The sequence below is a fragment of the Clytia hemisphaerica genome, unplaced genomic scaffold (assembly GCF_902728285.1).
Source record: "Clytia hemisphaerica strain Z4C2 unplaced genomic scaffold, Clytia hemisphaerica genome assembly, whole genome shotgun sequence".
Classification (NCBI taxonomy): domain Eukaryota; kingdom Metazoa; phylum Cnidaria; class Hydrozoa; order Leptothecata; family Clytiidae; genus Clytia; species Clytia hemisphaerica.
Genome location: NW_027103852.1, coordinates 139,345 through 162,734, shown reverse-complemented (window position 1 = coordinate 162,734; position 23,390 = coordinate 139,345). Strand labels below are relative to the sequence as shown.

The window sequence follows — 23,390 nt, the reverse complement described above, 5'->3', positions numbered from 1 at the left end:
TTCAAGACCAATTCGAAATTGTCACAAGTTAACCATGACTCTTCCACCCCACAAGCCCTAACAATAGAATTATTTGCAATCATTAATAAAGAAATCTTAAACGAATGAATTTTCAGATAAACAGGTACGCAATTTTATTTACTGAGATACCTCTGTTATGGAATTGTTTCAAAGATAGTCTACAAACCGTTAGATATATATAGCCTAGGGAACAGGGGATGGCCTTAACCCTATTCGGCCTAGGGGGGGGGAGGTGTTTCTGTTCGGAGGTCAAATTTTTGGTGTAATAGCTTCTGAAATAATAGAGCTTTTGCCATGAAATTTTCTGTAAATGCCTAACTTTTATTTAGCTTCAAAATAAAAAAAATTTGACTCCTAAAAAATTTCACACCTTGAGTATGATGACATTTCTGACAGCAGGGTGTCATAAAAATTGACACTTTTCCAATACAAACTTATGTCAAATATATCGTTTGAACCGTAATTTATTGAATATTTAGGATAAAATAAGACTTTTAAACTGAGGCAACTTTTTTCTAAAGCCTTTGTTAGAATACAATAGCTATTTATAAGAACAAAGGAAATTTTCGGTTTTTTCTCACTTTGGGCATGAGTGACGTCATCAAAAACATTTTTAGTCAAAAGTTACCTTGAGTGACAAGGATCTTATGTGCCAAAATTCATCCAAAAAGACCCACTAAAAGCTTATTTGTTTCAATCTTGAAAATAGTGCTTTTTGACCAATTTTCCATCCCAATTCTTCATAGAAAAACAGCCATAACTTTTGATGCATTGATTTAGAAATTTCTCCAAAAAATGTAAAACAGTTCAATTCTTTGCTGACAGTTTGAAAAAACTTCGAAACAAAAAGCTTAATTACCCATTAAAACTTTGCACTTTTTATAAAAGAAGGTGATGCAACATATTATCAACGTCTTTTTAAAGTTCATAACGTCATTTTTGCAATTGAATTCTTAATTGCTCTTAAGGGATTTTATTAAAAAGCAATTTATAAAGGCAATATTTTTTGTTGAAAGTGTTAAAGTATGGTTGGTTTCTGGTGTCGATGGCTGCGTTTAGACCAGCCTGGCATTTGTAATTGCTTGCAGTATTCTTTTGAATTCTATTGTTCCGCGCAATTGTTCGGTTTGTCAAATGCCTAATGATGCCAGCGTGTTGGCATTTCGTTGGTATTTGAAATGCCATTTTGAGCAAAGGAATCCCCTTTTCTGGCATTTCAAATCAAACAAAGGAACCAAAACAAAGAGAAAAAATGACATTTTTGATTTTTGAAAGTATTTGCACGTTTTTTATTCAGTTCTTTCTATAGATTGTAAAATTTGCAAGATTTGCCATAGCCTAGCTCTACGGCAAAAAGTTTCAGTCTTAATGACTGCAGTTTTTGAGAAATTCCATGCTTTTCATTGTTTGATCTGTCAAAGTTGAACTTGAGGGAATCACCTTTTCAGTAATGACTCTAAAAAGACGATTCCTTAAATGCCATGACAGAAAATACAATGGAAAAGCTATTAAAATCGAATCCCTCATGAGCAAATGCCAAATTACAAATGCCAGTTGGTCTAAACGCAGCCGATATTCATCAACAAATTTTATTCATCAAATTAAATTTTTCATTGATCAATTCTAAAAGTTTATTCATCAAATGAAAAATTATATTCGTCAAGTAAAAAATTGTATTCATCAGAAAAAATACTTATTCACCAGAAATGTTTTTCATTTATCAAAGAAAACAATTCATTAACATATATGAAAGTTAGGTTCATGCTATTAGGTAGCCTGGTCTACATGTAATATAACAAATTGATGACCTTGACGGCCGACGGGGACGTGCCGTTGGAGTTTGAAAAGTGGACCCTGTCAGATATGATTGTTTGGTAAATTTGGGACCCTGTCGGTAGAAAAATCGAAAAGAATTTCCCATTTTCACCCTGAAAAGTGGCAAAAATGACGAAATGTAGACAAAAGATTGAAAGTTTTTCTAAAGTCAAAAAATAACCAAAAGACGACCCTATCATCAGGTACTACTGTTGACATAAGTAAATTTGGTACCCTGTTAGATATCTTCAGAGCCTAAAAAAGGGACCCTGACCAGCGGCACGTCCCCGTTCACAATTTCGCCTGAGTGCCTCCACCGGGCTAGTACCCTCCTCAGGTCATGATGTGGGAACTTTGTAGTATCGTTGTATAATAATACTTGTATGTAACATTTTATGTAATAACCACGTAACACTAGATTATAAGATAAATGTCGTTTATATGTGAATTTACATAAAGAATAGGCTGCTTAAAACATTTGATTTCTCTGATCAATGAAAAATATTTAATGACTAAAAAACTCTGATTGATGAAAAATTTTGCTTGATGAATGAAAGATAATTTTTGATGAAGAAAATTTTTTTTTGATGAATGAAAAATAATTTTTGATGAATAAAAATTCTTTTTGATGAATGAAAAATAATTTTTGATGAATAAAAATTCTTTTTGATGAATGAAAAATAATTTTTGATGAATAAAAATTCTTTTTGATGAATGAAAAATAATTTTTGAAACATAACTTTATGTTCAAGTACTAAAATCAATTTCCCGACTATGGTCAGAGCCCTTAAGGGCAAATTTTTAGGCTTCTCAAAATGCACTATAATTATAAAGGTCGAAATGAGAGCCTCGGACAAGAGAGTAACACCATTCTGGTGTTTCTCAAATTTTAGACTTCAGATATAACAACCACCACTTATTTCTGGCATGGGGCTGTCCACATAGTACGTACACACTAAAATGTCGAAAATTGAGTGCCCCCTCCCCCCTGTACGCAAGCGTATGCAAATGGCTATAACCCCCTGATAAGCACGTACTTTTTCATTCAGCCCCCCCTCGGTTGAAGAGTAAGTTTATGTAAGTGTGTCTTTCAGCGACAGAGACGGTAAAGTTCCAATTTGGCTAGATCCTAACCAGCCGAGAACGACGGATCAGCAGTTTTACCGTCCTCGATTTTGCGGGACAGAACTGCAGGTTATTCCAAATCGCTTCAGTCACTTTACCGTCCTCAAAAGTGCAAACACATAAACTCGCTAAAATTTCGAATTCAAATCGTTTGGTTCGGACCTTTATTTCACAGATGATACTCAATCCCGGGGGGGGGGGGTACTTAGGCAAAAATAGGTGCTGGGTATGTACGGACGGTAAGGGTCGGGTTTTTCACCTTTCAAACTCTCTCTAAGGGTTACAATAATCAGGAAATTTCAAAGTAGTCTCTCTTAGGGTCGGAAAAATCACGATTTTTAGAAAAAAATTTTGATTTTGAGAGAAAAAATTACAAAAAAGTCTCACTAAGGCAGATGAGATGGAGATTTTATAAGATACTTTAATAATTGGTCATTTGAAGTAATAAAAATGACGCGTTCTTTAGAAAAAGTAATAAAATTGTTTTATTACTGGTAAACGACCAATCAAATCAAATAAAAGCTTGTAAAAACTCCATCTCGTCCCCACTAAGGGTAGGAAATTTTTGAAAATCAGAGATAATTTTTCGAAAAAGTCTCTCTAAGGGTCACTTTTTCACTAAAATTTGGTCTCTCTAAGGGTCGGTTTTCGGAGGTCCCGTCCACACATACCCCTCATTCTACAACCCTAGTAAGGGGTACTCACTGTATCATGTGTGTATGCATTCGAACTCGAAAAGGGAATCTTATTTGTACGAATTACAGAGAGATTCGAGAAAGTATCTTAAGAGGGTTTCTCTTTGAAGGAAACTATTATAGGAAGATTCGAATAATAGAAGTTGGAATGAGCGAGAGTCTACAGTTTTTGGACGGCCGGACATTCATAGCTTAGACACTCTTCTTTATTCTCTGTTTTTGTGCATTCGCTTTTTGTGAGAAATAAGGAGCAGAAATTTGATGAAATTAAATTTTGTATTTTAAGAAATTCAGAACGAGGTTTTTTTACAGCGTTGTAACCAGAGTGTACACAAATAAAAACAACTCAATGATGCTTTTTTTAGGTATCGACATCATTTTTGCACACGGTCAAATATCATAACTAGCCTGTATCAAACCTTACAACACCAAGACAGAAAGTTTGATAATCGTTCAGCTCTAAAAAGATATTTGGTACAGGCTATGTCAAGTTCATTATCGTTGGAAACGTGTACCAAACCAAAAATGTCAAGATCTTTTCTTTAATGCTTGGGGCAATAGCTTTACTCCTGCTTTTGTATGTGTTTGGTAGAGACTATGGTAATGGTAATCTAAAATGAGAATTCAAATTTACAATTTTATGAGATTTTATATTTCCCGTTTCAAAGAAATTTAGCTTTTAGAGAATTTCTTTTTTGATTTTTATAGGAAGCTTAAGAATTAATGTTTAATTTTGTTAGAATTTTACGATTATTTTTGGTATTTACCTCGTTATCAATTTCATATCAATGATCGAAAGAACTTAACAATATGGTGCTGGCATTCATCCATTTCTTATCAATAGACGGCCTGGGTTTTTTTTCAATTCTTTTAAATTTCTACGAAGGGGTGTTTATTCTAGGAGGCGTTGTTTTGAGTGGGCGTTTTTGAAAATCTTTCGTGAAAGTAGGGACGTTTAATCGAGGGGGTGTTTAAAAGTAGGCGTTTGTTTATTCGAAGTAATTCGATAAGCCGCTCCTATATGGAAAGCTCGGATAATGGCAGTACTCGAGTTTTTCCATCGATTGATTTTTATCATCATTTTTGTTTTTAGCTGTTAAACATTTTCTTCGGTAAAAACGGGTGTGTTCATTAACAAATATTTGTTTTGTTTGGTAGGTTGGATAAAAAGAATAGACGATATCGGCTTTCTGAATTCTCCCCGAATGATTACCCATGATGCATTGCGCAAAAAAATTCACGGAAAGTCAATATTGTCCGTGAATTTTTTTGCACAATGCATCATGGGTAATCATTCGGGGAGAATTCGGAAAGCCGATATCGTCTATTGAGAGATTTCAAAAGAAATCTTTTACATGATCCCCAAATGTATTACAGTAATTACTAAACTTTTAGTTATGGACAAATGTCACTTTAATTGAATCAAAATAATAGACAAACTTTATGTTATGATTCTCTATCACTGAATAATAATAAAATAATATACAAACTTTATGTTATGATTCTCTATCACTGACTCTTTTAAAAAGCATTGATGAGATTTTTGAGTTGTGTTTTCAACGACGGGAATAAAAATATCAACTTTGAACTTCATCCAAGATCTTGGATGGTCGTCATGGTTACTCTTCTCTGCGTTGATTGCGCGCTGAATAGAATCTAGATTGGTCGGCACAGCGTCGATATTATGATTTCGACCTGTGCTTTTCACGGTACATTTTGATTAACCGTTGAATATTGATTTGTTCTTCATCATCAAGAATGGTTTTAATTCAAATGACTCTCTCTCTGCAACCCCGCAAGTTTTTGATGATGAGCCTCTGGATAATCAGCCATATAATGTGTAGATATTTTTACGCTGACCACGAAACATCGGCCTTTTTTAAAGCCCTTGATCCGCCAAAAGAATATCCGCTGCTTTCTTATCAAAAATTATTGCTTCACATTATTTTTGTGATTAATTTGCAAACAAATGTTTATCGCGCATTTATAGAGAAAACAAAACTTTGGGGTAAAGGAGAGAAATCCGAAACGGGGGCAAGAAATTGAATATTTCGATTGACGTATGGCAATAACAAAATAAATATTTATTATTATTTTATTGATGTCAGTTCTCTCCAGTCATTCGAAATCAAAATATATGTTATTTGTGCAAAAATGAAAGATTTCATTTCTGAAGGGTCAATAATAATTCGGTATTTTGAGAAGACTGTTTTAAGTGTGAATTGGCTGGATTTATACGTTGATTGATCGCATCTACTGACGGTTATGCTGATCAAGGTTAGATTCGTTTAATAATTCAGGATTCCCTAATGAAATGTTTGATAGGGAAAGAGACCGCAATCAGTTATATTCAGTATATTTCAATTATTTAAAAGCTGTTTTGAAATTGGGGAAAACAGTACAGCCCCCTGAACATGAGAAATAGGTTTATCTTTGGTAAACTGAGTATAAACTCAGCGTCTATCTTGAATCATATCTATCCCTCGTCTCACACAGCCCCGGTGGCAGTTTTTTCCATCAGTGGGGATGAAAAGTTTTATCAAAATCCAAATGGGGATCTATTGTTCCCTGCTCAAAAATTGCAGTGGGAATGGTTTTGTAATGCAATTTTTTCCATCGAGTTTCAGTTGAGGATGAAATTGTGGGGTATTTTTGGGGCAAATTTTCCAGTGGGACTGGGGTCCTTGCGGGTCTGTGACACAAGCGTGTATCTTAACCATATTGAATATTAGAGACAAGATTTTTCATTTCTGTTCACTGGATCTGTTTGCATGTGCTAGCAGTTGTGTATTTACTTTCATGGTAAACATTCTATTTTGAGCTGGAGATTGTCGTTGTTACCATAGTCACTTTATTTTAGATTTTTCGAAAATGCGTTACACGTGTTTTTTTTATAAGAACGTGAAAAATTTTCGAAGCCTTCGGATGTTCTTAGTTTTTTGGATTTGAAGCCTATAAGTGTTCTTAAAATGTTCTTATTTTCAGCATTTTTGAGCATTTTGATATAATTTCTTAAGAAAATGCATGTTTTTAAGTCTCCAAAGCCTTAGAATGTTCTTAGAATGTTCTTAAATTTTTGGGCCTCGAAGCCTTATGTTCTTATATAGTTTGTTCTTATAAAAAAAAAACGTGTATTTTACAAATCAAGATATCCAGCACCTAGGTATCTGGTTGGCACAAAACGTCCATCCATCCATCGTCACTAAGTAAGTAGCGTTGAAAAAGTTGTTGAAACAACGTTTTGTACTAACTTTTTTTGTACTTTTGTATTAACTTGTTCTAAGTATTTTGGTCAGCAAAGCCTTGGGTCTGAAAGTCTAAGGTCAATGAAATTCGTATCATTGAGGATTTTTTTCGACCCAGAACACTGTTAGGGGAGGAAGAGGTTGTGGAATAGTGTGGAAAAGTTTTGGAAAAAAGGAATTTTTAAAGAATTCTTCAAATTTTGTTTATTTTTCTGCAGCAAAAAGTTTTTTGTGTAAATGTTCTCCCACGCACATCTTCAGTATGAAGTTTAAGGCTGAATTTTTTTTCAGATTATTCTTTGCTAGTGTCTTTCAACTTTATCGTAGTATGTATTATACCACTGTACCAGGTGAAATCATGTGTTTCAAGGTGAGAGCCAAGGTGGAGGAAATACATATTGGATGGTAAGATAGATTAGGAGAGATCGTTGGTTAGAAAAAACAAAAGATTGCTTGTGATTAGACACTAATGACCCAATGGCCCCCAATAAATGTGGCTTATTATCCATTGGAGAGTAGGCTGCGTGCATCCCCTCTGATATGTTTTGATATATGGGATGCACAAATGAGGGATGGGATCGATCTTGAATTAAAATTTTACGCAGACACAACACATTGTTTTGATTCTTTTGTTTTGGCATGACTTGGCTAGTTTCTTTTTTGTATCTAACAAGAGATCCTAAGCGTATATCTGGGGGTATTGGGGTTGCAAGCTAACGGGGTTGTGCGACCTGACCTGAGCTGGACTAAGAAAGAGGAAAAATTGGAAAAATTGGAAAAATTTACATCAAAATTTTTGAAGCTTTCTTAACCTGTTCTTAATTTTTTGGCCATCAAATCCTCGCATTCTTTTTGCCTTTTAAGTTTTTAATACTAACTGACTTGCCAGAAGCCATATTTCTCATTTTGTTTTTATCCAATCTTTATTCATAAGCTTTGTACTTGTTAAATTAAGTTATGAAGGAGATTTACGAATATATAATTTTTTACCATAAGTTTCCTTCACTTTGATTAAATTTTCCCTCCTTTGAAATATTTTCAAAGACCCTAATATTTTCGGTTTATTTTTTCATTTAAGTCTATTCCGCCTAGAAAATGAACGCTAATAACCCCTATTTCCAGTCCCCTGGAAGATGTTCTGAATTACAGTACATGTTTTTTTATAAGAACAAACTATATAAGAACATAAAGCTTCGCTGGCCAAAATGTCGAGAACAAGTTAAGAACATCACCCTATTTTTCTTAGGAAAACGGTCAAAATATTCACAAAATGGTCAAATTAAGAACGTGTTAAGAACATCTTTAGGCTTAAAACTCAAAAAGTTAAGAACATCCGAAGGCTTCGAAAATTTTGGATGTTCTTTTAAGAAACGTGTAGGTAACGTATATATGGAAAAACATTCTTTTTGATATAATAAAAAACTAGCATTCCAAGTTGGCACACAACGTTGTTTCAACGTTTACCTAATGTTCGCAATGTCCATATAACGTTAGATGAACGTTGTAACAACGTTGTGTGCCAGCTGGGTTTGCACTCAGAAAATAAAGTCTGTGACACCAACAATAAATGATAGATTTTTCATCTTCCTTTTCAAAAGATCTTTTTTTGAAAAGCTCACGGCTTTCTTTCCAACCATGTATAACTTTTAAATCGTGGTGTTGTTTGAAGAATTTCGTTAATCCTATTACAACGACTTAAAATCTCAAGTCCAATGGACCTCGTAGAAATCTGTTCCGGCTTTTATAAAATCAAGGTAAATTACATTAAAAGGGTTAAACCCAAGGTCAAAACTTAAAGACGGAGAAAGAGGATTTTGAAAAATTGTAAAGGAAATCATAGAGGAGGCGGTAAAAATAGTAAAACTTTGTTGATCGTTCGATTCGTGAACTCTGAATGGGATAGTTGCGGCGGTGGTTGGTGAAGGCAAAACGAAAACCAAAGTATTTGGTGACTTGTACATATAATTTAAAATACATGACAGTGGAGTCTCCGTAACTCGAACATGCACGGGGGACACAAATTTGTTCGACTCAAGGAATATTCGAGGTATGGAGTAAGGTTTATAAGGCATTGTTAACTGAAGGGACGAGGAAAGTTGTTCGAGTTAAGGTGACATTCGAGTTATAACTTATAGCGGTTCGAGTTAGAGGGACTTTAATGTATGTATAGAAAGGGTCACTTGTTAAAATCTACACGTTTTTTATAAGATGCACCCACCACCTCGGTTGAAGAAAATTTCGAATTCAAATCGTTTCTTTCGGACCTTTATTTCATACATGAAACTCAATGTTTATCAAGAAACTTTTTATTTTCCTTGATGCATATAAGAAGCGTAAAAGTCGACAAAGAAAATAAGCAAAAAAGGGGCTATGAAAATTTTTTCTCTACGTACGTACATTTTTCTTTGACCCCTCCCTCCCTGTGCAAGCGTACGCTTTTGAGAAGACCCCCTCTCCCCCTTATACGCGTACTATGTGGACGGCCCCAAATACCAATGAATCAATTTTTTTATTAAAACCATCTGGAGACTTTAACTTTAAAAAGAAATTGGAAAATTGAGTTTTAAAGTTTGAAGAACGCAAATTTTCCATGATTAAATTTTGGCGTCCCGTCTAAATGTAGGATTATTTTTCCCCTTTATCCTTATATACTTTGTCCATCAAAATTTCTATTCTATTCTTTACAATAGCTTTTGATAATAACAGCCCTGGATAATATAAATATAGCCAGGAGAAAAAAACGAAAAAGAAAGTTTTTCCCCTTTTCAGACAAAATTTTCACAAAAAATCTATCAAAATATGTTCAGAAGAAGGAGGGTACAGCTACAGGTGATTTTTTTTTTTTGGAAAAAAAAGCTGATAGGTTAGAAAAAGTTGTCGATTTTTGGTGATATGCAACAACTTGTATATCTCTGGAATGACTAAATAACAAGTTCAAGTCAAAAGCATTAACATAGGCATGGAACTAATGTTATTTTAAATAACTTAATAACTTAAAAATAAGAAACTTATGTTCATTTCGATTTAGGCGGGACCTTTTTTGACTATTTTTTCCATTACATTTTTCAGGTATGATTTTTTTTTTCTGAATTTGATAAAAAAGTTGACGTAAAACGATGTCGTTGTAATTATTTTTTTAGAAGGTCATCTTTCTTCCATGTTTAATATACTCAACACAGGTAGAGCAGATAGTCCAAACGAGAGCTTTGATTGGGAAACTTTAAAAACAAAATTTTGTTTAACAATAAAATATTTATACTGTTTTTCTTTCAGTCTGTAAAATAGACATTTAAATAAAATTGATTGGAAAATGAAGTTGTTATTGCTTATTGGGTCGTGTCTTCTTGCTACAAGTCAAGGTTTGATGTTTTTTCTTACCTATAATTTCCATTTTTAAAGATCTTGTAGATAGTTTAAATTCACCTTTATTCTTAAGTTCTAATCATGAAGGCCTATCTTTTTAGGCAGAAATAAGCTGAAGAGATAAAAAATTACTGATTCAGAGATCTAATAAGTTTAAATACACCTTTTCGACCGTAGCCGCCAATTGCCGAGCGGGCATTCTTTCCCCCTAAACTCAATCCAATCCTTTTTTTACACCTTTTTCTATTGTCTATAGGTGCAAAAAATAGACTGGGACGATTTTAGGGTGGTCAACGGACAAAAAATGTCCGCGCGGTAATTGGCGGCTACGGTCGAAAAGGTGTATTAAGTATCAAAGATTTCCCGTGGGTTTGCTTGATGAAGTGCCAAATCTGTCTATTGATTTACTTTTCATCTTCTTTATTTTTCTCAACAGCATCGGAATGGGATTACAATGCTGAAGGCGATAACGGTATCTTTCATTTTCATTTGACATTGAATATTGAGCATTTACTTAATGTTCCTTGCCAGCTAGCACACCATGTTGTTCCAAGGTTCATCTTACGTTAGATGTATGTTGCGAGCATTAGATAAACGTTGAAGCAACGTTGTGTACCAGCTAGGCTCCCATGGTTCATCATATACACACAGTCTCCAAAGTCTCCGTTCAAAACATTAGTAAGTAGTAAGTCTGCAACCGCAGTCGGAGGCGACCCGAAGGCTCCTCTTTCAATAGCTATCTACCCGAAGGTAGGGGAGGGCACCACTCTTTCTCCCTGGATTTCTCCACTTACTCTTGATCCTTCTCTTAATTGCTGAGCATCAAGCAGAGAGGCATCAAGTACCATTTTGAAAATCTTTGGTATGACCCGGCTAGGGGTTGAACCCACAACCTTGCGAACCGTAGACATATGCTCTACAACTGCACCACGGTTTGCATTAGATAAAACATTAGATTAATAAGCCTGTATAGTGATTGTCGAATGATAAAGTTGAAGTTGTATTTGCAAAGTAACCTAGATAATTGGTCCAGCGCGTAGCAGAATGGACCTTTAAAAAGCAACTGATAGAAAAGATTTTGTCTTTGTCGGGGCCTGTGCGCGCGATAAATTAACAAGTCCAGGCTAAACCAACCACCGATCTAGAATTTTTACCCCGCCGACCCGCGCGATGTTTGACCTATGTTTTGGATTGAATTGGTAGTAGAGTCAAATTTCTCGGTTAGATTAAAGGGTTGTTTCAGGTAGGGTCAGGTAGGGTTAGGGCTAGGGTTGGGGATGTTCTAATCATAGGTGCTTTGTATATAGTGGGTTCGAATCCCATCAGCGGCAAAAGTTTCGAAATTTCGGGAAATGCATCAAAAACTTTCAAAACTTAACAATACAAAGAAAGTGTCAAAGAATAGAAGCTCAGAGTGGAGGATGGGAAGTAATTTTTTTTGCGTCACTTAAGGAACCCGGTACGAACGACATTCGGTTATTGCCACGTCAGCTGGACCTTCACGCCGCTCCGGCTTCTTGTTTTGAGTCTAAAGACGCCTTTGAAATTTTGTAGCGGGTAGATATCGAATAAAAATCCATTTGGGTGTTCCATTAAATATCCATACAGGGGGTGGAAAAACCCTTTTAAGCTGAAAAATATGAAATTATGCGGATGCTCCCTGGAGAACTCGCAAAATTTTCAAACACCCTTAGAAAACAAAAGATTCTATTTATATAAAATGGAAAGGTCAATTCCACATTCTAAAAAGATTATCAAATCTTCTACAGGACCAGCTGATTGGGGAAAAAGATTTCCAAAATGTAACGACACTGCATCCTCTTCAAGGCAATCGCCAATCAACATTGTTGTTGACAATACCAAATATAACGCAAGTTTACCCACACCAGAATTCATCAACTATGACGTTGCACATGCTACATCTAACTTGATAATTTCGAATAACGGGCATACAGTTGTTGTTACGCCAAAATATGCATCTAGTGACTCTAAAGCTCAAATCAAATATAAAGGTAAGTTATAGTCCAGGGGGGGGCAATGACCTTAACAACCGACGGGGACGTGTCGCTGGAGTATGAAAAATGGACCCTGTCAGATATGAATATTTGGTAAATTTGGGGCCCTGTCAGAGAGAAAATTCGATAAATTTTCCTATTTCCACTCTGAAAAGTGGCTAAAATGAATAAAAGTAGACGAAAAATTGAAAATACTTCTAATTTCTACCAGCTAAAAATGGTAAAAAACTACCAAAAGTCAACCCTGTCAGAAACACATTATGAAAATCAGCAAATTTTGGATCCTGTCAGATATCTTCAGAGCCAAAAAGGGACCCAGACCAGCGGCACGTCCCCGTACCCAATTTCGCCTAAGTGCCCCCCCCCCCGGGGTTAGAGTCCTTCTTCCTTGGAACCAAGCCCTAAATCAATGCAACGTAACCATTGCGGGGTTCTCGACTTCATTGATTTTAAAGTCTGTAAGGCTAGAGGAGAATTTCTCATCTCAGAGAAAATAGTGGTACATTGTTCGAAACCTGGTGATAGATTTTACTTCTAATTTTGTGTTTTGGATAGGAAATAAGTGGCTCTCTCATCGAAGTGATTTTACAACGTTTCATCAAAAAACCTTCCAAGGGCAACATGACATAAAAGTTTGCATTTAAGATCACGTTGTACATTTTTTATATAACCAAGTTGCTAAAGCTTGAGGATGGCTTCTCGTAAAGTAAAAGCTTTTTAGGTAAATCTAACCATGACAAACGATAACCCTTGACCCAGTAAGCAAGGTATAATACCAGGTGTGTTCAAAGCAAATTTTTCATAAAACGAGTTAGAGTGCTCACGCAGCAACCTCGGGTGGGACCCGGAAATTGGATTATTCATTCACTTCAGACGTTTTGAGATCACTTTGGTCAAATCAAATCCTCTTTGACACCCTTGTCTCACAGCCCCAGTTCAGCTTTTTTGCAAAGCGGGGATAAAAATTTATATATCGAAATTTTAATAGGAATAGAAATTCTATTGTTCCAATCTAAAAGAATCCAGTGTGGATGGTTGGGAGTGCAATTGAATTTCGATGGGGATGAAATGAAAGTCAATTTCCCAGTGGGGCTGAAATTATATTTTTCCCATCGGGGACGGCATTTTAGCCAAATTTTCCAGTGGGCGGAGGTCCATCGGGTCTGTGACGTAAAGGCTCATTAGTGTATCATTTAAAGGATGGGCTAAATTTTTTCTTCTTTAGGGAAGACTTATGAATTAGTACAATTCCATTTCCATTGGGGCTCGGATTCAAAACGTGGTTCTGAGCATACAATCGACGGAAAGCATTTTCAAGTCGAGGTAAAGAGTGAACAATTTGATATAATTTTTAATTTCATATTGAAAGTTTAGCTTGGATCACAGGCTAAATATTAACCACCTCCTAAACTCCCAATTTTTGTCACGAATATCCGCCATAACTCAGAAGGGCAAATCAGTTAATGACACTGGTGGACATATTGTTACATTCTTACAATTTTCTATCATCAATCAAATACGGTCATATCAAAATTCGTGAAATGTATTTCAGAATCGTCTGTAAGAAATGAAGTAAGGTATACTAAAATAAGGGGTTTAGATTTGATATTTTCGTCGTAGGTACATTTTGTCCATTATAACACAGATGATTTTAACAATTTCAATGAAGCCAAAACAGAAGAAGGTGGTTTGCTTGTTTATGCACAATTCTTAAAGGTAAATATGATGTAATTTTGTATGAAATATCCTTAAAATCAGATTGTAAAATGGTCTCGTTAATAAGTATAGATACATTGTCCATTTGAGAGATGATGTAGTTTCAAAGACAATTCAAAGACTGACTTTTGGCGAAAGCTTAAATTTAATTGGAAAAATTTCGAAATTCATGATGATTACTAATACTAACAGACAGTTTCACCATTCTCTTATCTTTTTTTTTAATATTCTAATAAATTTCAAACCAAAAGTTTAGTACTACTACTTAATACTACAATCACATATATCTACAGTCCTTTGCATCATCCGCCAATGCTGGTTACCAGGAGATCGTTCCACAGTTCGAAAAAGTCAAGTACAAAGGTTAGATTACTTAATGCTAAAAGGATGATAAAAACTTACTCTAATACTACTTCTTAACCTGATTCAATAATTAGAACTGTAAAAAGGGAAATCTTTTCATCCCAAGAATTAATTATTTCGAACTTTCTGACTATGAGATCAATGTTTGAAGAACTATCTAAGATTGTGAGCTTTTACGAGCCCGGATATTTTGTGGAAATAGTCTCTCTAACGTCAAAAAATATCGATATCAGAATATCAATTCAATTTTTTAGGAACAGACTTGATTTCATAATAAAATGTTGAATGCTTCATTTAGTTAATAAAGTCAACGGCAAGCCAAATAAATTTTCAATATTTCTTCATAAATTTCAGGTAACACGACTACCATCCCCCATTTCAAATTCGACACATTGCTTTCAAAGGTGCCCGACAGAATATATTCTTACCCAGGCTCCCTGACGACGCCCACATGTGACGAAAGTGTTTCCTGGATTGTGAACAGCCAAACAGTTGAAATTTCACAAGATCAGGTAACAGCCGCTGTGTATCGCACAAATAACGGACGAGGGTGTCATCGCGTACTAAAATAAAATATAGAGTGACACATTCAACTTTTTAATTCAATTTAACTTAAGTACAGTAGGGTACAGTGGAACCTTTAATTAGCGGACACCATTGGGGAAAGGGGTTAGTGTCCGCCGCTAATTAGAAGTGTCCGCCTTTTAGAAACTTTTGATATCGGTGCTCCAATTTTGAAATTAGGCCATCCCAGGGTGTCGAAAATACAAAATTGGAGTATAAAGTACTTATCTGCAGACACTAGGCCATAGAAGAACAAGAGAAAGGTTATTAAAACGCAACAATTTAGTTTTTAACAAACAAATAAAAAGAAAATCAGTGATTTATGATTTCTTTGGCCCACCACCGTTGAATGGGTCGAGGGAAAACTGGAAATTTGTAGAAATAATTTGAATAATAAGACTAATAAGTGCTTGAAATAAAAATATCTAAAAATATTTTTTTCACTTTTGGACGTCTGTGAACCGTTTGATATTCAATGTCCGCTAATTGGAGAGCTAAGATATGGGTTTTGGCCAAAATTTGTCCACTAATCAGAGGGTCTGCTAATTGAGTGTCCACCTTTTAGAAACTTCTTAATGAGGATTTGACTAGGAAACGGCCGGGGAAAATAAAATTGTCCGCTAATCAGAGGTGTCCGCCTTTTAGAGTGTCCGTTAATTAGTTCGGTTAACAATACCTTACTCCATAGTCCGAAGTTTTCTTAACTCGAACAAAGTTGTATCTCGACTGTACCATTTTAGTGATCAGGATACATTTTGCAGTTAGATTATATCAAAATAAATTACATATACTTCTCTCTTTATTTTCAAATTTCATACAAGTTTTTATAATTAGCCATATCTTCTTTTTGTTAAATTTAGATGTCGAAATTTTTGGAATTGAAATCCAACAAAGGGGAAACAAACGAAGACCTTGTCAACAATTACCGACCTGTTCAAAAACTACAACAACGCACGGTAGAAACCAATGTGCCAGGAAGTGGCGTTACCATTACGTCATCATTCTCAATGATGCTCATGACAGTTCTCCCAATAGCCTACGCTTTCTTTTAATTTAAACAGTCACGCCTATGAAAATGCATCAACAACCTCCATATCATTTGAACAAAAAATTTTTCAGTTTCAAAATTTGAAGCTAGATGAACATTTCATTTGGAATTATTATTATTATGCATACCAATCATTTATTATTAAAACTAGGGATGTTTTAGACTATTTCGATTGCAGTAATAGAGAATCTTGAATTCTAAAGAATTCTAAAGAATCCGGTGGCGGAATTTCGGTCCTTTTTTAGACGGTTTCACAGAAGTTGGGGAAAGAATAAGTGGAATTACGGAATCGGGTACCCCCTGAAACCCCTCGAACACCAAGAACCGTTGTACTCGTTGTTATTTCTTAGTATTCAAAAAAAAGTTTAATTTTAGACAAACTTAGTATATGTAAGATATTTGGTTTGATTTAGTAATAAGCAATCTTTGTGCTAGTATCTTACTCGTACCCATTTATTACACTTTGTATATATTGCACTAGGACATTGCACTTTTACGATTCTTGTTTGATTTCCTGTTACACGTTTTTTTTATTAGAACCTAGTTTATAAGAACATTGAGGCTGAAATTCGTCGAAAAATTAAGAACATCGTAAGAACATGCCCAGCCTCAGTTTGGAAAAAAATGACAAGGAACTAAATTTTTTTCCTCTTTTCAAGCAGTTTTAACTGAACTGATGGATTTTCTAAAATCGAGAGTCAAATATTGTCCAAATTTTACCAATTTTAAGTGCTCTTTATTTTGCATGATATTGTCGATTTAGAGGAGTCTGAAAAATTAAGAACGCATTTAAGAACATTTTAGGCTGAAAATTGATAAAAAAATAAGCACATCCAGGCTCGGCCAAATTTTAGGTGTTTTAATAAAAAAAACAGGAAAAAATACACAGGGGAGAAAATTAGAATTTATGATCTATGTGAAATCTTCATCATTTTCTTAGCGTAAAGGCCAATTGTTTTGCTGAATGGAATTTAACGATAACGTTGTTTTAAATTTAGAATATTAAAGTTTTAAAATGTTTTGAAATTTAAAGTTAATATTTTTCTTCGAGTAATATTTCTCTTCTATTTGACACATTCTAAGGTTATCTTTATTTCTTACTAGTAACTAGGCTGTATATTTATGTTCGCTCATTTATTAGATGAGATAAAAATTAAAAACATTATGTCTTTGCTTTTATCGAGAACTCTATAGTTCAAAAGGAGACAACTACACACCACCTTTTTTATTAGCCCCTCTGTAGGCTATAACCTCCCCTCCCCCGAAAAAAAAAAAAGGCAAAAGTGATGTTACCCTATAAAAGCTTTTTTATAAGAACCAGTAAACTCTGAGGCTTTGCTGTTCTTAATTTTTTGAAACTTTAAGCCTTCAATGTTGTTACGCTGTTCATTATACACTTAGTTTATTTACTTCAAAAATTAAAATAAGTTTAAAATCAGTTCCCTTTCAATTCAAATCAGACCTTTTTAGCAATTTCTATAATCTGAGGCTCCCCAATTGTTCTTAATTTGTTCTCAGGTTTTGGCCAATTTTCAGTCTCGTGATGTTATAAAATTGCGTGTATTGCCTCTTGGAAGTAATAAATTGTAATAAATTTTTCCCCGATAATGAATCTACAGTATCGATAGGTGATCGGTTGATATCGATCATCTAACAAATTGTTGAATCGACGTCCATTTTTCTCAATTTCGAACCATTTTGATTCTTTTCTTGAAGAGAAGGAGAGACAGATTGTATCCGTGAAGTAACTGCAAAATAAGTTTTTTTCGTAATAGTGTTCAGTAATAACGGTTTCACTTTTGATGTATCAAAGTAAGTTTGATAGGGGGAATTACCCATACATTAAAATCGCCATAGTGTCCTCTCCCCACCCCCAATTTATAAAGGAGGGGGATTCTGATTCTGCCCCATTTTTGGAGGTATAGGAGAAAATGAAAAATTTGAAATTTGATGGTGGAAAATAAAGAGGGGGAAAACCATAAATTTTGGAAATTTTGATTGGGGAACTTTAGTGATCTCAAGGTAATCTCGTAGAATACCTGTTTAAGCAATAAAATCAGCAATTTTTCAATAAAACTTCATTTCAAGCAGTTTCAAAATATTATACTTGATTTAATGCATTTTTATGTTAATCATATGGGGGAACCACAAAACCGTCAAATAACTGGGGGGAAAGCAAAAAAGAGGGGGAACCAAAAATTTCTTGAATATGGTGGGGGATAAAAAAGTGTGGGGGATAAAAAAGTGTGGGGGATAAAAAAGAGGGGAGAATCGGGAGAAATTTGGATTTTAGAAGGAGGAACCAACCCAAGAGGACACTATAAATCCCATACAGCCGCAAACTGTTCGAGATGAAATTGACACGTTGGAAACCACACGAAAAGATTTTTTTAGCAATGAATCCAGCTTTGATCCCAGCTAAATTTGTAAGCTGGATTACCACGCGGAGTATCTTTAATCCGGATCCTAAGACTTTGTATTTAAAATGTACTTAAAAGCCGTCCATCGATCGAGGAACGTGAGTATAAGACCATGTTCGCACGTGACGATTCCGTTTCGCTCCGAGCATCTACCTAAAGATTATTCCCGGAACAGGAACATGACTCAGCATAAGTAAGTTCTTCAAAAATTACTTTAGGAGAATCACTTTCAGGGATAAATACCCATACAGCTTCTACCTTTATGAGCCCCCCCCCCCCCAGCGGACCCAAAATTTACGCCATCCACGCCAATTTTTTTTCGATTTCACGCCATCACGCCTGAAAATTTTGATTTTCACGATCACGCCAATTTTTCTCAATTCACGCCATTACGCCTAGAAAATTAGTTTTCTCTGGATAAATGCAGCTTTATACAACATTATATACCCATTGGTATGGATAAAATGCCGTTATATAAACTTGATTTTTGCCCACAAATAGGTATGTGCTTGGTCGTCAATCAGTTTTTCGGCATTCTCATACGCGTAAGTCACGATTATATCATTTTTGCTATCGGAAACACCCAAAAAATCTGGAAGGAATTAGACCTCTGTTTTTCTATTTCTAGTAAAACACAGGGGTCAAATTCCAGTTTTTTCGGGTGTTTCCGATAGGAAAAATGACGTAATCTTGACTTATACATATCAAAAATTGTTTGACAACTGGTGGGTCACATCAAAGGTATATTTGAGTAAATTGACAAAGCCCACCATAGTTGGGCAACAGAGAAAATTTTTGAATTTTTAAGGGTTCAAAGTGCTATTTATGGACCCACTTCAATTAAATTTGAAAAATAATTCATGTAAAAGTAATGGAAATCTTTTAAAAGTAGCTTTTTTTGGTAAAAACATGAGGGGCCATGCCCCCTGGTCCCCCCGTTGACGGGACCCATGGGCATTAATTGTGAATTAGCGTGAATAGTTTTCAAAAGGGGGACGAGGGGGCACAACCATGGTTTGCGCCGACGGGACAAATTTTCAATTTAGTATGGCTACAATCGCTCTCATTTACTCTCTTTTTTCCAAAATATGGTTTAAACATCACAGGATTCCTTTGATCAATGCCAATCTGCTCAAAGTTACACCTCATAATAAACCTGTTGCTTCTTTCTGTTTGAGGCTTTGCTACAAATATACATTTTCCTAAATAAAGGACCTGATGTCTTCGATACATCTAAGAATAAGCATTTAAGAAAGGAAGGAAAATGTTAGTTACGGAGGAAGCGCAACCATGGTTTACACCGACGGGAGAAATTTTCAACCCTCTCATAGCATTCGACTTTATTTTGAAGACTAGCTAGCAACTGCTAAAGACAATTGGAAGTTATAAGGATAAATGGCAGATGAATAAAACTGTTTGAACCGTTTCTTTTATTTTATTCTAAAATGAAATCTAAAGGAGGCCCCACCATAGTTAGGGCCGACCAAGGAAATTTTGAATTTTAAACCCTCTAAATTGGCTAAAATGGACATAGAATTACGATTCAAGTAGCAAATATAATTTTCACGATCACGCTGAACTGAAAATTTCACGCCATCATGCCACGAAAAACCCTCCATCACGCCATCACGCCAACCGCTGGGGGGCCTCCTTTATGTTGCCTGGCAAAATATTTCCTATCTTTCATGTTCAAAATTTTGAATTTGGTTAAAAATCATATACCATCACTTACCATTTCTCTCATTTCTGGAAAGGATATAAGTTCCTTTATACAAACAAGCGTTGACAACCATTGGTTACTGCTGGCCATATTGAGATAATACATTGTTTCAGTGGATGCCATATGGATATGATACATTGTTTCAGTGGATGACATATTGATCTGATACATTATTTCAGTATGGATGCCATATTGATCTGATACATTGTTTGAGTGGATGCCATATATTGAGATAATACATTGTTTCAGTGGATGCCATATTGAGATAATACATTGTTTCAGTGGATGCCATATTGATATGATACATTGTTTCAGTGGATGCCATATTGAGAGTGATACATTGTTCCAGTAGATGATTGTCACATGAGTCTGGTATGTTAAGTATTTATCAATTGCTAATTTTAATATTTCAATATTTAATCGTATCTAAATGAAAAGAGAGTGAGCAGCCTACAGATTTATAAGTAAGAGCCTTAACCCTATTCGAACTAGGGGGGGGGGGCTCTTTCTGTTCGGAGGTCAAACTATTGGTAATAGCTCCTGAAATAATAGAGCTTTTGCCTTGAAATTTTCTGTAAATTCCTAACTTTTATTTAGCTTCAAAATAAAAAAAAATTTGACACTTAAAAATTTTCACACCTTGAGTATGATGACATTTCTGACAGTAAGGTGTCACAAAAATTGACACTTTTCCAATACAAATTTATTTTTAATGTCAAATATATCGTTTAAACCGTAATTTATTGAATATTTAGGATAAAATAAGCATTTTAAACTCAGACAACTTTTTTCTAAAGCTTATGTTAGAATACAATAGAATAGCTATTTATAAGAACAAAGGAAATTTTTGGTTTTTGCTCACTTTGGGCATGATGAGTGACGTCATCAAAAAATTTTTTGTCAAAAGTTACCTTACGTGACAAAGATCTTGTGTGCCAAATTTCATCCAAAAAGACCCACTAGATCAAAAGTTAAGGTGTGGTACAGGAAAAGCCCCCCCTAGTTCTGAGCCGCCCCTAAAAGCCTAGTTTGAATAGGGTTAAGGGAAGAAATTTCTTTTCGCCAAAATAATTTCTCGCCAAATTTAATTTTCTTTCAATTTAGTCTCTATTTCTTCTAAAAACCCTCTTTTTTTCAGTTAAAATATTGAACAAAATTTCGTCGTTTGCCAAAATAAATTCCAGGGCTCGTTCGCCAAAATTTCTTCTGTTAGGGTAGTTTCCAACAATTTAATACCGTGAAAAGCACAGGTCAAAATCATATATTGACGCTGTGCCGACGAATCGAGATTCTATTCATCGCGCAATCAACGAAGACAAAAGTAACCATGACGATCATCCAAGATCTCGGATGAAGTTCAAAGTTGATATTTTTATTCCCGTTGTTGAAAACTCAACTAAAAAATATCATCAAATGCTTTTTAAAAAGACTCAGTGATAGAGAATCATAACATAAAGTCTGTCTATTATTTCGATTCAATTAAAGTGACACTTCCATAATTAATAGTTTAGTAATTACTGTTATACATTTGGGGATCATGTAAAAGATTTCTTTCGAAAGAAACTCACTTCGATTACACTTGGAGGTTTCTGGGGAATTCGTAAATAGTAAGCTGCATACTGATACAGTCTTCATCTAGACATTAATAAGGTAATATTTGCTCTTCATCTTTGATTCTTTCTACAGTGATTAGATTGACACATGCGTGATAAAATTTCTATTATTGGTCTTCAGAGGTTAATATATTCTTTGAAAACTTAACCCTTGATACTCAGGGTAACAATTTAAGGGTCAAAGTAGTAAAATTGAGTTCACAGTCTAAAATACAGTGCGCTGTATTTTTGACAACGGATTGAATGTAACGATTCCTTAGTTCTAGAGTGATATTTTTTTTCGAAATTTAGCGGTAAACTTTAGTTTCAATCTGGCATTTGTGCAAAAACCAGGCAGCAGCGCTAGGCCGTGCAACTTTGGTAGTTTATTGTCTCCAAATCCTACCAAGGAGATTCGCCTCTAGCTCTTCAGGCTTATTTACCTCATTGGTTTGCATCACCAATATAGGCTAAACTACCTACATATTGCCTGAAATTAGATCACCTCAAAAATTAATTGACGCCATAAGTTCCAAAAAGAAAGAACAGTCCAGCCATATTAACCCAGCACAAGATGGGTTTATTTGTTTAATATTCGTCTGGAATGTGAATCCCAGAGTGACTGATTTGACCCACGGCATGTTCCGCCCTTAAGGGTAGGTTTTTTCAGACCCTCAAAATGCACTAAGGGTGTACTTTTAGCTGGATACACTGTAAGGGTGTGTTTGGGGACTGCTGAATTGCAAGTCTGAGAAGGAAAATCTGATGTACCTTCATAGTTTTAGTTTTTTCGCACCCATTTTGATTTGATTTGTACATTGCGCCGACATTCATTTTCAGGGTGACTTCAGCAAAATGAAATCAAACTACACTGTAAGGGTCGGAAACGTTCGGTAAAATGCATTGAAAGGATACCTTTTCATTGCTCAAGGGATGCACTCACTGTAAGAGTCCCATTTCTAAAGCTATGTTAGGAAGGTTAGGAAGTTAATGGCAGTAAGGTATACCCGAAGACTATAGAGTTGAATCTCCTTTGTAGGATTTGAAGCCACTTATTTCCTACATAAGTTGCACGGCCCGTGTGGTTTTCGTACAAACGCTGGATTGAAAGTAATATTCACCACAAGACATTGAAAAATTGGCGGGAATAGCGCACCGCGCTGAATCTAAAAATAGATTTTATTTTTGACATAATCATTACTCTCGATGTGTTTGTACGAGTTCCAATCCCATCAAACTTTGCGCTAATCTCTTTTGCACGTTAATTGCATCGTTTGACAAAAGATATATAACAGCTTGCACGTATCTTTAATTGAGCCGCGTTGAATTGTGGGATTGCAACTCGTACAAATGTCAAAAAAAGTGAAAAGTAATAATTATGACGTATGCATTGCGAAATTAAAGTCTGAAGACAAATCACGCTTTTACTCGAAATTTTTATGTGCTATTTATTTATTGGTTCGAATGTTTTGACACTAATGAATTTATCAGCTGTAAGTTGTAAAGCAAGTAACATGGGAATAAAATCACGTCAACTTTTTCGAGTAATCACATGTTTTGACTGCATTGATATAATTTTGCAACCCGTGCATTACACGGTTTCAGTGCCGCAGTCAACCCTGTTGTCCACGGTGGTGGCGAGGAGCGGGGTTATTCTATAGTTTGCACAAGATAAATAGCAAATTTTA

General features: G+C 35.1%; 1 protein-coding gene across 1 annotated transcript; it reads left to right on the top strand.

The window, feature by feature from the left end:
- Positions 1–10,177: 10,177 nt before the first annotated feature.
- Positions 10,178–17,132, top strand: LOC136807892 (carbonic anhydrase 2-like). Its single transcript, XM_067064509.1, has 9 exons — positions 10,178–10,260; positions 10,701–10,736; positions 12,034–12,276; positions 13,505–13,602; positions 13,900–13,995; positions 14,289–14,358; positions 14,713–14,870; positions 15,783–16,493; positions 16,825–17,132. The coding sequence occupies exons 1-8, from the start codon at positions 10,212–10,214 to the stop codon at positions 15,972–15,974; spliced, it is 942 nt and encodes a 313-aa protein (XP_066920610.1). The 5' UTR covers positions 10,178–10,211; the 3' UTR covers positions 15,975–16,493; positions 16,825–17,132.
- Positions 17,133–23,390: the final 6,258 nt, after the last annotated feature.